A 15,214-nucleotide genomic window follows, 5' to 3' on the forward strand; every position below is an offset into this window, starting at 1 on the left:
GATTAACTTTAAGTATAATGGCTTATAATGGGCCTACTCTGAGTAAACAATAGTTGTATACAACCCCTAAGGTCTTTGGGCATGCATATTTGTTTACCTGCTCAGGCACACACCTTTTATCCCCACCCCCAGCATGTCAGATTTGCACAAAACTGCAGTATGCTAAGGTTAATGTGTGTTGCTCCAAGACCCACAAGGATTTGGAGTCACTCAGATTCCCCTTCCCCGACTTTTAATTCCCTACCTCCTGTACCTGCAAAGGCAAGGTTTACTTTAATTTTGAAGGCAGCTGTTTTGTACGATATCTCTTCTGATGGAAGTAGGGGTGTGTGGTGACAAATTGCACCACCGAAACATCACCAGAACCTGTCCACACAATGAGCTCCAGTGTATCCACATTCAGGTAACAAATTTTTTTATATTGGATTTATTTCCCCTTTTCCGATTTTCCCTGGATCAGGACAATCTGAGTTTACTGCATATTGTCAGTTGGATGAGGAAGGTGTCATGTGGGCAACACCCTCCGAAATCAAGTCACATACCTCTTCAAATCCACATTAAGCTCCCATGTGGATGAGCTGTTGGGCTATAGCTAACATCACCAAATGTAATTATTTATTAAGCTTTCTTTCCTGTCTTTCCCAGGGGTTCAGTTTGGATTCGGATATACCCTTGCCTTATTTTATCCTCCTAGGAACAACTCTGTTAGGTGTGCTAGCATAATAGATAAGTTGCTGAGTTGCCCATGGCCAACTGGGGAGTCGTACAACTCAGCATCTAATTTAAATGGAGTCTCCAGCAGCCAGACTAGCTACCCTGATCCCACAATTTCCCAGCCCCAGCCCAAAATATGCACCAGCAACCATTGTATAAGAAAAACCATTCCGCTTCACTGTTGAGAAATGCCTGAATTTAGATTCTCAGGCTTATTTCTTCTGACTCCCTTCTTCCTGTCAATGGTTCCTGATCTCCTGCATTCAGCTGCATATACTTTTTTTTTAAACCAGCTGCAAAATAATCCATGCTGTTTCTCAAAATAAAGTTTGCTTCCAGATGTGGAATTGCGTACCATGTGGGATTTGAATAAATTGTGACACTGTGCCGGCTGATTAAAGAATGAGTAATTTTTAGGAAGTTGGCATCAGTCCTGGTGGGCACCCTGGCATTGTTCCAGTTATGCTGGGTGCTGGCACTGGAATGGACAACAGTGAAGCTTAAATGGCAATGTGGAAGTGGTGGCCGAGGATGGAAGCACAGCAGGGAAATGCCCAGAGAAGTGAGTCTTCTCCTACGGAACACTGTGAATTGCCCACACCCACAGCCATAGTAGTGATGTATGGAAGTGAGAGCTGGACCATAAAGAAGGCTGATCGCCAAAGAATTGATGCTTTTGAATTATGGTGCTGGAGGAGACTCTTGAGAGTCCCATGGACTGCAAGAAGATCAAACCGATCCATTCTGAAGGAAATCAGCCCTGAGTGCTCACTGGAAGGACAGATCCTGAAGCTGAGGCTCCAATACTTTGGCCACCTCATGAGAAGAGAAGACTCCCTGGAAAAGACCCTGATGTTGGGAAAGATGGAGGGCACACGGAGAAGGGGACGACAGAGGACGAGATGGTTGGATAGTGTTCTCGAAGCTACCAGCATGAGTTTGACCAAACTGCAGGAGGCAGTGGAAGACAGGAGTGCCTGGAGTGCTCTGGTCCATGGGGACACGAAGAGTCGGACACGACTAAACAACATGCTGAAAGCTTGGGATAGCTTTCATGTATTAGCCGAGTGAAGGGCAGATGAATAAAAAGCAGCAGGCATACAGCCAGGACCTGCATGCATACCCTCCAACATTTCTCCGATGAAAATAGGGACGTCCTAGTCAACAACACCAACAATAATAATTTTATTTTTTTATTGCCCATCGCTCCGATTGGGTTGCCCCAGGCACTCTGGGTGGCTTCCAACATACATAAAAACATAATAAAACATAAAACATTTTTTTTAAAAAACCTTCCCTATATAGGGCTGCCTTCAGATGTCTTCAAGAGGTTGTATAGTTACTTATCTCCTTGGCTCGGGGGTTGCATATGCATTGGACAAATGCCTGACTATACTGGTAGAGGCTTTTGCATATGGATCAGAACCAGGGCATCAAATCACATCAAGGATCCATGAGCAAAGTCCACAGTTCCATTTTTGGATCTTCACGCAATGCATGGAAGTAGTGGATCAACACCAACTTGGATGCCTTCAAAAGGGGATTAGATGAATTCATGTTTTTGAAATATGTCCTGCATCAAAAATATCAGGGTTGTGAAAAATAAACGTAACAAAAATTAGAAGGTAACACAACCACAAAATGCTGTACAATACAATTGAAAAACAACATTAGAAAGTATCAACGATATAGATGGAAACTGGCCGTCTTAAAAAGGCTGGGCAAACAGATTTTTGGTTTAGCATTGCAAGGTTGGTGCCAGCCTCTATGTGTTGCATGTTCCACAAATGTCATACTAGAAGAGGCTATATGATATAATGTACTTTCCATATTTTATTTTTTTTTAAAATATACACATCTAATCAAAAGCAAGGAAACACTAATGACAAAAATGTCAACCATACACCCCATTCCACCTGGTTTTACATTCTTGACTTCTGCCAGATGCCCAGAAGGATGAAATTCAGGCCAGTTCACTATAATTCTGGCAGACTGGTACCCAAAGTGCTCAGATATTTTTACCTCTCTCCCTACTGTTCTGTTCTCCTCCTTTCATTTCAGCCCTCTGAAAAATCGACCCTCATAGCCAGAACAGAACATGTAAATTTTATTATTTTGCAAATTTAATCTGAGCCCTAAATATGTGTTTGTGTGTGTACACAGCAAGGATAGCCCCAGCCAGAGCTAAGGAGCCAGAGCATGTATTTATAGCAAATAAGATCTGTTGCTATTATGTACTTCCTTCTGAGGCTAGCAGTGAATAGACTTAACAAAGTTAAATCCATTCATTGACATGCTGCGGTTGTTGTACTAGCTTCAGACTTGTGTTACACCTAAATCCCTGTGAGGCCTGGCATGGTTATGTTCTTCAGAGCTATTAACTAGCCCTTTGGCTCCGATGTGCACTTCCCAAACCCAATCCTTCAACCTTTCCTTCATTACCTTCGATTTCTCTTTGAAAAACTTCCCTGCCACTTGGAATTTCTCCCTGCCAGCCCTTCAGATAGAAAATTTCCAATGGGAAGAACTTCAATGTGCATAGCAGGCAATTTAGTTCACCAGTCACCTGTACGACATGTTGCTAGAAGCCTTGTTTTGTGTGGGTTTAAAGCTAGGCTGAAACTGCATGCTCATAGAACAGAGACAGAAATAGGATTCTTTTATACACAGGAAACAGTTCTATCACAGTCCTTGTTATCTCTCCTACAAAGAACAGCACAACTTGTTCCAGTGGGTGAAGAGCTGGGCAACACAGGGGAAGGCCTGAGGTCAGGGACCGTGACTAAAAGCAACAGGGGGCCGGAACAAGCTTTCGTTGTCCCATGTCTCTTTCTCATGGATCCAAAAGTCACCTGTCTCCAGACATCACTCAAACTTATTCATGCTGACATCTGTACCTACTGACCTTTGAAAGGCATCCAAACTTGCAAGCGCCACACACCACATGGACACACATCCTTGTCCCCTGGGGAAACAGTGTGAGGAGCTGTGTTTCTCACTTTCCCTTTGGGGCATCTGCTGCCATGGTCCATGGTTTCAATGATACAGTTTGGAAAATCAGATATGAAAAGCAGGTTTTCAAATTCGGTTTCTGCAAGGTCTTGGGGACTTCCAGGCATACCAGATTCCTTTGCCCAGGTGCTTCTCTCCATGTGGCTGTTGGAACGGCGCTAGAGCTGAGCCCCAGGGCTTGTAGGCAACAGCAAGGAAATGGGACGGGCCACTAGGCAAGTGGGGAAGCCAGCCCTACAACTTCTCCCCACTTCCTAGCACCCTTCAAAACCAACCGTAAGACAGGGGGGTTGGTCCTTCCAGCTCCAGCAAAGCGTGTTCTCACTAAAGGAGAGCACGCGTTGTGGATGGGGCCAGGCAAAGCACCCCATAGTTGCCAGGCAGGATAGATTGAAGGAGCCTGGCTTGGATTGGTGGTTGGTGTTGCTGGGGTAAATTTGATGTTGCCAATTTGGGGGTGGGAACAGAGGTTATTTAAACAAGGTTCACAGCAAGCTGCTTTCTCTTTCGCTGTGGGCACCGGATCACCCGCCCGCCCTCCCTTGTTTGGGCTTGTGCTTTGACCTTGCTATGCCTGTCATGGGGTCATCCGCCTTGGTGCAGGGGCCTGGTAGGAATTTATCCATTTCCATTGGCTGATTAGTGTGTGTCATTTGGTTTTTGCCTACTGCGTAGCAAATTGTCACAACTTGTAAGGTTGGTGGTTAGGCATTGGTTTAAATTGGTTGGTGGAGGGGTATGGATTGGCTGTGCCTGCCCCTCCAATGCTGCTGCTGCACGGGAATTCCATTAAAGGAATTCAGAGGCTTACCATCCTTTTGTCCAAACCCCTGGAATTGGGTTTGGGCTGCGTAAGCCCCTGGGAGCATGAGGGGAGAAGCCGAGGGTCTGTGCCGCAGCTCCAGTTATCCCTGATCTTGTTCCTCCACACTGGCTTTCGCTGGAATCCGGGAGTCAGTGCTGTCCCCCAAGGCGGGGGGGGGGGGGGACAGATAGTCATAACCAATGCCTAAGCAACCACTCACAATTTGTATGTTTAATAAAGTTGTGGCCATAATTATGCCAAAAACCTTAAACAAAATTTATGAGTGATGTGTGAGTTATTGGGGTAGGGGTATTTTGGGGGACCTCAGCACGCAACTGCTCTGCACTGTTCTGTCATGGGGTTGTTGTTTTTTTAATTGACAGTTGCCCATCTGGTGGCCATGGGGACCAACAAAGGTGTTCACTCACACCATGGTACCCATAGGACTAGGTGGATGATCCCTGACACATTGAAGTCAGCCATCTTTTTGTCCATACGTGTCCTTGAAAAGCTACTGGGGACATTGTATAGGGAATATGATGGCTGCCGTCATAGGTACATCATAGGACAGAGACCTTTTTCTCCATTCAGAAAGAAATTCTTATGTATTGTCATGCTATGCAACCACTTTGTAAGAGCATTTTAAAACACTTGTTCTTAAAAAACCGTGCTACCATGTGATATCTTTAAACTGCTGAGATCTGTGTCCTACCATTCAGAAAACTGTTAAATTTTCATTCTCACTGAAGTCCAAGCTGAGGTCATTTTGTTTGAGATTTTATGCAGATTGAATTCCTTAAGCACCCCTACCTTAAAGGAAATCACAGTAGAATATCTTAATGTAGTTGCACTTAGCCCAGAGTTTCACAGATCAGTGAATCCAAATCTGTGAAAACCTTACCAGTTCTAAGGATTTCAGATGTTTTGAACTGTAAATCTTTTGGGAACAACCTTCCCAACCTTTTAAATAAATTGTGGACGTGTTTGTTGATCTGAGCTCCTAAAACAAACAAACAAACAAACAAACAAACAAACAAACACAAACGGATGGTACTGGACTAAGTTGGAGGGTCTCTTAAATGAGGGGAATTCCCCTTTCCCCTCAAAAAACACACTGGGGAGGTATGTCTTGGCAGATATATATCATATCAGATATTTCTGAACAAATTGAAATCTCCGGATTGTATCTGTAGGCAGAAAAACTCACTTTTTTCTTCTGTACTGTAGAGCATCGTCTGGTGTGTGTCTCTGTCTGAGTGTGCTAAATGGACCTCAGTGGGGAATGTTGCTCTTGTCTCCGCCTTCCTGCCCCCCTCTTTACAAATGAAGCCATCTGAATTCACAAAATCGAAAAAAATATGAACCTCCTGCTCAGTTTCCAGTGGCGCTGCAGAAGGACAGGGCTATAGATTTTCCCAGGAGTGAAAAATAATTCACCCAGTCTGCTCGTTATTCATACAGACAGTGCATTAATAATATGGGACCCTGAGATCTCTCCTTATCTAGGCCGGAGCACAGCTAGAGGGATGAGGAGCTGACTCTTTGGATTTAAAATAACATTTTTCCCCCTCTTTCTGTGGAAATAAGAATTGATTGAAAGTACTTTTAAGGAGTTTAGATAGAGAGGGGGGAAAAACCCCGTTCTTTGATACCATCTAAAGTACATATTAGATAAATAGAAAACTATTGGCTTTTTGACTGTGAACAATTTTCACTTGATTCAAGTGCTGATATAGAAGAGCTTCTGAGCGCAATACAAAGTATTTACTAAGGACCTCCTCAAAGCCCACTGGAGCCGATGCGCACATTCCCATTAACTTCAACGGGCTTTGAATCAGCTGCCTAAGTATAAAAATTCCTCACCATCCAAAGCTTGTCAGGAAAAATTAGGCCCAGTTGTTTCATCTGCGTGTGGGGAAAAATAATAATCTTTCTCATATGTGAGTTAGAAAGCAAACAAATTAAAAGCAACAACAAAATACTGTCTCCTTAAGGAGCAGGTATACATTGCCAGAAATGGCATTAGCCATTTTATCACCTGAGGAAAAAGGGCGAAATCACACCCCTAGCCTGTCATTCAAATCTGCTTCATCCATTCACCATCTTCTAGTATAGTGGGGCCAGCCCTACCATTAGGGAGAATGAGGTGGCTACCTCAGTCAGGCAGCTGACCTTGGGTGCCATGTATTATTGCTGTTGTTTGTTTGTTTATCCAGGTTGGGGAAGAATACTTGTGGGGATTTTCTGCATCAGATGCCATAATAACTTGTTTGGCCTTGGGTAGTATGCACCTTGTCAGGACCAATAAAGTGAGATGAGAGCCGCAACCCCAGAGTCGGTCACGACTGGACCTAATGGTCAGGGGTCCCTTTACCTTTGCCTTACTATGCACCTTCTCTGTGGGAGGGCACTGTTTGTTGCCTTGCCTCAGGTAGCAACGTGTCTTGAGCTACATCTACCCAGCAACCATTGCATCACAATTCCTTCATGGAGCTTTTTACATGCCTCACAGTGGACAACCTGGATATAGGTAAGTTTCAGATGTCTAATTCCTGAAAATGGAGTAATGGTATACTCACATAGAAGGGGCTGGAAATCCCAGTTTTCTCTGCCTGCTATCTCATGTAGTGCTTAAACCAACAGTCAATCCAGTCTTGACTCTTACTCCAACTGAGAGTCACTTTGGAGAGTTAAGTGACAAAAACTGGTACAGTCGTACCTTGGTTTTCAAACACCTTAGTTTTTGAACATTTTGAATCTCCGGATGCCTCAAACCTGGAAGTGAGTGTTCCAGTTTGCGAATTATTTTTGGAAGCCGAATGTCCTGCAGCCAATGAGAAGCCATGCTTTGGTTTCCGAACGTTTTGGAAGCCGAATGGACTTCCGGAATGGTTTCCGTTCGACTTCCAAGGTATGACTGTATTTCAGATAACTACATCACACCATTTGGGAATCTTTACCCAATGCCTATCACATTTTAAAAAGAGAGACATGGTGTAAAATACCAGCATGGTCAAGCGAGGGGAAAGTAGGCACCGTGGAGCAGATTTCAATCTTACTATAATTTGTAAGATATTTATGCTTGTATCCAATTGTATCCATGTGCAAATGGAGTGGATTTCTGTTCATACAATGGGTTTCCCTTTCTCTTGCCCCCCCAAAGCCTGCCCGTGCCCCAGATCTGAAGGGATACAATGGGTGCATGAGGGAGGAGAGGGTGGAGAACTCCTAGTGTGCAAAGTTGGATTTCACCCTTAGAGCCACAAAGGAAGCAAATTCTCCCTTCAATGAAATACGTATCCAACTCACTGTTGCAGTATCTGAAGGGCTCACCAAAGGAGCCTGATGATCACATGTATATGCTTCTTTATAAATTACTTTTTATACACATTTTTTTAAAAAAATGAAAAAGAGGCTGGATTCTGGAAAAATGAGAAAGTCAGAAAAAAAATGAGGTAAGCATTGCATGAGTTTCCTAACATATGGTTGCCATGTTTCCTCTTTTTCCAGGACACGTCCTCTTTTTCTGTCGGGGGATTTTTTTTTAAATTGCCAAAATGTCTCTGGCTATACTTTCTCTGGATACACTTTCTGGATGAGACATAGACATAGCTGGTGGCTGAAGACTTTATTTCCTCTTTTCCTGGCCCCCTCAAGAATCTATCACTGCTTCTATAGGCTACATATAGTAGGGGTACAGTGGTACCTCAGGTTAAGTACTTAATTCGTTCCGGAGGTCCGTTCTTAACCTGAAACTGTTCTTAACCTGAAGCACCACTTTAGCTAATGGGGCCTCCTGCTGCCGCTGCGCCACTGGAGCACGATTTCTGTTCTCATCCTGAAGAAAAGTTATTGACCCGAGGTAATATTTCTGGGTTAGCAGAGTCTGTAACCTGAAGTGTATGTAACCTCAAGTGTATGTAACCTGAGGTACCACTGTATTTAATACCAACAGCGGAGAAAGTGCTGTAGAATTAGAGAAGTGACAGGGCACCGAATCACAAGGCCTTGGTCAACGACTGATTTTAATGGCGCATGTCAGGAACCAGTGGCCAGCAAGGTCAGGGACCTTGTAACCTGAAGCGTATGTAACCCGAGGTACCACTGTATTTAAAATGAGAGTCGTCATAGCGTTCTCTTTTTTGCTCTTCAAAATATGGCAACCCTACCAAATAGAAACCACCCCTGTCCTTGTGTTAGCCAAGTATTCACACTATGTTCATTACAAAGTCAGGTTGCTGAACTGGTTTGCTGCTGACTTTCAAAAAACATTAATTAAATCTCGTCCACTGTAGCCACTTGAATTATTAATGCATCAACACAAATGAGACAAGAGGTGGCACAATGGGATAATTCTGAAATTTAAAATGTAATCCTGCATTGCCTGTGCACACATTACTCAACGCTTTGGCAGCTCCTCTGGAAATTTAGCTGCTGTGCTTACTTCTGAATAGTTACAAGCCATTCTTTTACCAGTGACTAGGGGAACAACTCCCAAGAGAGAATGCATTTCTATGCAACAGACTTCTAGCTTATCATGGAACATAAGGTAAATTTCCTAGCTGAGAAATAATTCACCCCCCGAGAAAACACCAATGAAAATACATCCATTGGAAAATACATCCACAGTTGTGTGGGGCTTCAGTGTGCATTTGGAGATCTGTGCATTCAGGAGCTTCCTTGATCACTCATCTAAATCAAGAAATACGCTATACACAGCATGGGGAATTTCTGTGATATGTGGATCTTTCCTTGACTCGCAGAAGAGAACATCTATGCACTTACTGAAGTCTCCAAATGATGGGTGTATGCACGAGTCCCCAGGGTCATTACACATTCATTCACATGAGAAAAGCTGTTAATAATGGAACCACAGAGGGAATAAAAATGTGATACTTTCAGCACAGATGTTATAGATCCATACTGGTAAGTGAAGTACAGTGGTACCTTGATTTATGAACTTAATCCATTCCGGAAGTCCGTTCTTAAACCAAAGCATTCTTAAACTAAGGTGTTCTTTCCCATAGCAGCGGGGGACTCAATTTACACTCAGCAGAAAGCGGAAAATGTTCTGCTTCCCAGGCAAAGTTCACAAACCAAAACACCTACTTCTGGGTTTGCAGCGTTCTTAATCCAAGTTGTTCATAAACTAAGCTGTTCTTAAACCAAGGTACCACTGTATATTAAGAGAGAGAAATGTTTATTTTTCAAACAAACAAACCACACAGATGTTACACAAAAACAGAACCCAAACCAAGACTGAATCTACCAGTCCGACTGATCTTGGCAATTCACTATTTGAGGTTGAAATCCTAATTCTAGGATCAATAGGATTTACTTCTGAGTACTGTAGATATGGTTAGGGTTGTGTGGTCTTTCATCAATCAATTATTAAAACTTTGATCAAGGCTGATGATGATGTTGTAAACCATATGGCCACTTTAAGGAAACAATCTTATATTGTTCATTGACTATAAGGACAGGTCCACAAATCCAGTGCACACAGTCCTATACTTCATACTGTAGTGGTATACTTGTAAGCTGTATACTCACACAGAACGTATGTGTGTGCATCTGTTGAGTAGGAGTCTGTGTAATCAGCACTGAGTGGAAGCAGGGGACAGCAATAACTATGTCAAGTTAAAGTGGGTTACAAATGGCCACATTTTTTTCACTGGCTACAACTTCTAGAGTTTGATATTGCATAGGGCTAGAATTGAGTCACTAGACAGCCTGGCTGTTGGCGAATACTGCTGTCCAAGCCCAAATGCTAAGATAACATTGCTGGGAATGTCAGCGATCTTGGGCCCACCATGGCACAAACTGCTACTGCACAACCATCCTGAAACATGAGTGCAAGTGCCCCCAAAATGACAGCCCAAGATCCCTCCTAGGGATCCCTCCAGTGAGGAGCAGGATCCATTTACCTATGGATCCAGTCCAATCCCTCTGGTGCTGGCAATGAGAAGTTCTGAGGGGAATACAGAGTGATGCACTTAAACAACCATAAAACCATGTTGCTTTGAGAAAGCCGGAAACCTTGAATCACTGAGCCTAATGGTGAATGTGTATAAAATTCTGTCCTGGCCTGATAGGCTATGGAAGGGTGGGAGTTCTGACAACCACAGTGTCAAAGCCAAGCCTCCTATTTATGTTCTAGGCATGGACCAGTAGGAGAACAGTCCACCTCAGGTCCATTCCAAAGCCACCCTCCCAGAAGATACCCTGCACAGTGCAGGTGGCAGGAAGCTGTCCCAGTAAGCTGCTGACTGCACACCAATATAGATTCCACTCATTCTTATGCCCCCTCCCACCATTGCTTCGCTGGCATTCATTTTTGGAGCATCATGAAGTAAAAATTGCTTCTGCGGTATGCTTTTAAGAAATAAAAATCAGCAACGGAAGAGGGCACAGTTTGTAAGTTCAGCAAATTGAGAATAACTGAGCCATCAAAACTTCGTTTTTGTAGATGCTCACGGTAGCTGCAGAGGTCAGCGAAGTCAGGAAGGATGACCAGGTCTGATGCTGTCATGTGTTAGCAGTGAGGCCAGCTCAGGATCCAACATGTCCTGGACCACCTCAACCCCTTCCCACTCACAGTGCACCCCATTTCAGGGATTCGCCTTGGCTTCTATCAGTAGTGATCCCCTGCACACCACAGCGAGAAGGATTTTGATCGCTCTGTTAGTGTAATTTCATAAAATTTGGAACTCAAACAGCCATCTAGCCCAACCCCCTCCAATGCAGGAATATTGCTACTTGCCACATTTGTTATCAATACGGAATATTATTATGATCCTTTCAGCTTGCTTTTTAAACAAAATTCTTCCAACTATAGGCCATGCTGGTGACCATATGCAACGGCAGCTCTATGTTAAGACTTCTGACTTTCCAAAAATTTTACACATCTCCTTGAGTAAGCAAGGTTGCATCATAAAAGTTTGCACATATTCATAATGCCATACGCTACTTGCCATCAACACACGACGGTCTGTTCCGCGTCGTCCCGGCCACTTTCCCAGGTAGACAGGAGCATTTTACTGTTTGTGATCTCTCTTCAATCCGATTCTTGTTACAACATCTGTGTGCTGCTATAACTTCACACGTCCCTCCTTCTGGCAAGAAAGAGAGAAGATGGACACCATGGTTAGGATGGAATGCTCTGGATAGGTAAAACGAAAAGAAAAGAAAACCCAAACACCTGAGCGTGATACTCTCTGTCAGTTTTCACCCATCTGGTTCCCTCCAGATGTTTTGGCCCACAATTCCCTTCAGCTCCAGCCAGAAACGTCTGAAGGACACCTGGTTGATGAAGGGTGCGTTGGTAGGGAATAGAAGCCAGAATTTTTAAATGTTATCTGTCTCTACATCAATGCAAACATCTCATGACACACATTTCTCAAGAGCTCTAGATCCAAGAAGAGATGCAGAGCGGGCGAGAAAGGACACTGCCACCTCCAGGTTCATACTGCTGCCCATTGCAGTGCCGCAATGCATATAATAGTGATTTGTGCCACTGCTAGTGAATTATGAGCTGAGCAGCCAACTTCCCAGCAAGCTCACACTTCTCGCTTAAGGTTAGATCTGGCCTCCTGACTCTACTGGTTTCAAACAGCACAATGTGTTGACATGCAAGCCTTATTTTGCAAACTTAGGAAGTTTTTGATCCCACACTTGTACGTGAAATAGAGGGAAATTAGGCAGGGCACAGGGTTCGTGCACCATCCATAAATTCTGTGTGACCCAAGTTCAAAATGCATTAAGCGCATAATTGCTGGGTGATTAGAAGTCCAAATATGCTCAGCTGCAAGTATTTGTTTGCATCGTTGGTTTGCAGCACTTAAAAAAAAGACAAATCTGCAACACGTACAAAATGACCTATATACAAAATGACCACTTAATTTGCAAACAAAATGAATTTGTCATTTAAGTTGCTGAAAAAGAAATTGGATTCATTTACGCACTGCTTTTTTCTGGGGGGGGGGGGACGCATACCCCTAAACATATTTTTTTATATAGAAAAAAAGGACTGCCTTTATGTAATTAATGAAAATGTAGTATCTTCCCAGGGCACCTTAAAAAATAAAGCTGCATCAAATAAAAAGCAATATATATAATCATAACAGCTACGGTACAATTTTCTTTCAAGGCTACAAGGGAGGAATCACTCTGTTGCTCAGGTCCTATTTGCAGGCTTCCCACAAGCATCTGAATGGTCACTGTGAGAACAGGGTGTTGGACAAGGTGGGTCACTGGCCTGATTCAGAAGATCTCATGTTCTTATGCCAAATCCTGCCATTTCATTTCAATATACCGACTGCAGACAGTTGTTGCAATTTAAGGATACAGTGGTACCTCTGGTTACGAACTTAATTCGTTCCGGATGTCCGTTCTTAAGCTGAAACCGTTCTTATCCTGAGGCGCGCTTTCGCTAATGCTGGGGCAAAGTTCGCAACCAGGAGCAGCTACTTCCAGGTTAATGGAGCTCATAACCTGAAGCGTTCATAACCAGAAGTGTTGGTAAGCAGAGGTACCACTGTAAAGAAAATAAGCCACCACCTTCTCACTAAAAGAAATCTTCAGCAAAAATGTTTTTAGAGCCTGTCTAAATGATATCAGTGACTTTTTGTTTGTGTATTTATAAATAGCTTTTTATTTATTTATTGGTCATTTCCCCTCTGTGTGTTTCTATTTCAAAATTAAAAAGATTTGAGGCCAGTCTTAGGATGCATTTTTGGGGTGGGGGTGGGGTGGGGGGTTAGAAATGTATTCTAAGGCAGTGTTTCCCAACCTTTTTTGGGCAAAGGCACACTTGTTTCATGAAAAAAATCTCGAGGCACACCACCATTAGAAAATGTTTAAAAAATTAACTCTGTGCCTATATTGACTATATGCCGCTTGGGGCGGCAGCCTGTTGCCCGAAGCACAGGGAGCCCTACGGAGGGCTCCCCGTGCTTCGGGCGAGTGTCTGCAACCCTGCGCGCCCGGCAGGAGCTCCTGCCAGGCGGCAAGGCTTGGGGCGGCAGCCTGTTGCCCGAAGCACAGGGAGCCCTACGGAGGGCTCCCCGTGCTTCGGGCGAGTGTCTGCAACCCTGCGCGCCCGGCAGGAGCTCCTGCCAGGCGGCAAGGCTTGGGGCGGCAGCCTGTTGCCCGAAGCACAGGGAGCCCTACGGAGGGCTCCCCGTGCTTCGGGCGAGTGTCTGCAACCCTGCGCGCCCGGCAGGAGCTCCTGCCAGGCGCGCAAGGCTTGGGGCGGCAGCCTGTTGCCCGAAGCACAGGGAGCCCTACGGAGGGCTCCCCGTGCTTCGGGCGAGTGTCTGCAACCCTGCACGCCCGGCAGGAGCTCCTGCCAGGCGGCAAGGCTTGGGGCGGCAGCCTGTTGACCGAAGCACAGGGAGCCCTACGGAGGGCTCCCCGTGCTTTGGGCGAGTGTCTGCAAGCCTTGCGCGCCCGGCAGGAGCTCCTGCCAGGCGCGCAAGGCTTGGGGCGGCAGCCTGTTGCCCGAAGCACAGGGAGCCCTACGGAGGGCTCCCCGTGCTTCGGGCGAGTGTCTGCAAGCCTTGCGCGCCCGGCAGGAGCTCCTGCCAGGCGCGCAAGGCTTGGGGCGGCAGCCTGTTGCCCGAAGCACAGGGAGCCCTACGGAGGGCTCCCCGTGCTTCGGGCGAGTGTCTGCAAGCCTTGCGCGCCCGGCAGGAGCTCCTGCCAGGCGCGCAAGGCTTGGGGCGGCAGCCTGTTGCCCGAAGCACAGGGAGCCCTACGGAGGGCTCCCTGTGCTTCGGACGAGTGTCTGCAACCCTGCGTGCCCGGCAGGAGCTCCCGCTGGGCGCGCGAGGCTTGGGGCGGCAGCCTGTTGCCCGAAGCACGCGGAGCCCTCCGGAGGGTGCCCCGTGCTTCGGGCGAGTGTCTGCAAGCCTTGCGCACCCGGCAGGAGCTCCCGTCGGGCGCGCGAGGCTTGGGGCAGCAGCCTGTTGCTCTAAGCACATGGAGCCCGCCTCCCTCCCACGGCACACCAGGCAAAGTCTCGCGGCACACTAGTGTGCCGCGGAACACCGGTTGGGAAACACTGTTCTAAGGTCAAGCTAGGGAACCTTCAGCTGGGAAATAAGCCTTCACTAACATTATCAGAATCAAGAAGCTGACAACTACTCTTCCCAGACTCTAGGGCCACTAGAACTCCTCATTTTTCACATCTTTTAGAGCTGGAGCCTCTGTCATCGCACATTATTCTGAATGCAAATCTAGAAGCATTTTCTAGATAAAAATGGATTATTAATATTTCTCTCAGTCCTGTACTGCAGTAAATACGCCGCAATGTGTTTGGAAGCTTTGTTCTGGTGGGGAAAGTGCTGTTGGTGCTCAGGTCTTGCATTTAGATAGATAGATAAATTTATTGTCATTGTCCGTATATACACAGTATACACAAGAACGAAAATCAAACACCCAAGACCGGATTCACATACACATTCGCACGTATCTCCAACACTCTCATCCTATTCAGACATAATCTATTAGAACATAACATAATCCAGAATATAACATAACCTATTAGAAGCATAGCATAACCTAAAACCTATCTCATTCCTTACTACTCACTGCTTGCTATTTCTTACAACTGGCCCTGAGATCATTATTTAGTGCAATCAGAGCTCTTGGATAGAAACTATTCAGAAGGCGTGTGGTTCG

The 15,214-nt window shown here is 45.3% G+C and overlaps 1 protein-coding gene across 1 annotated transcript in view; it reads right to left on the reverse strand.

Moving 5' to 3' along the window:
* Positions 1–15,214, reverse strand: part of TAFA1 (TAFA chemokine like family member 1) — a 345,203-nt gene that overhangs the window by 44,939 nt on the left and 285,050 nt on the right. The window contains exon 3 of the mRNA XM_083725464.1: positions 11,506–11,646. Within this exon, the coding sequence (XP_083581590.1) occupies positions 11,506–11,646 (141 nt within the window). The remainder of the gene's footprint in view (positions 1–11,505; positions 11,647–15,214) is intronic.

This window comes from Podarcis gaigeae (genome assembly GCF_964106915.1).
Source record: "Podarcis gaigeae genome assembly, chromosome: 2".
NCBI classification, from domain to species: Eukaryota; Metazoa; Chordata; class Lepidosauria; order Squamata; family Lacertidae; genus Podarcis; species Podarcis gaigeae.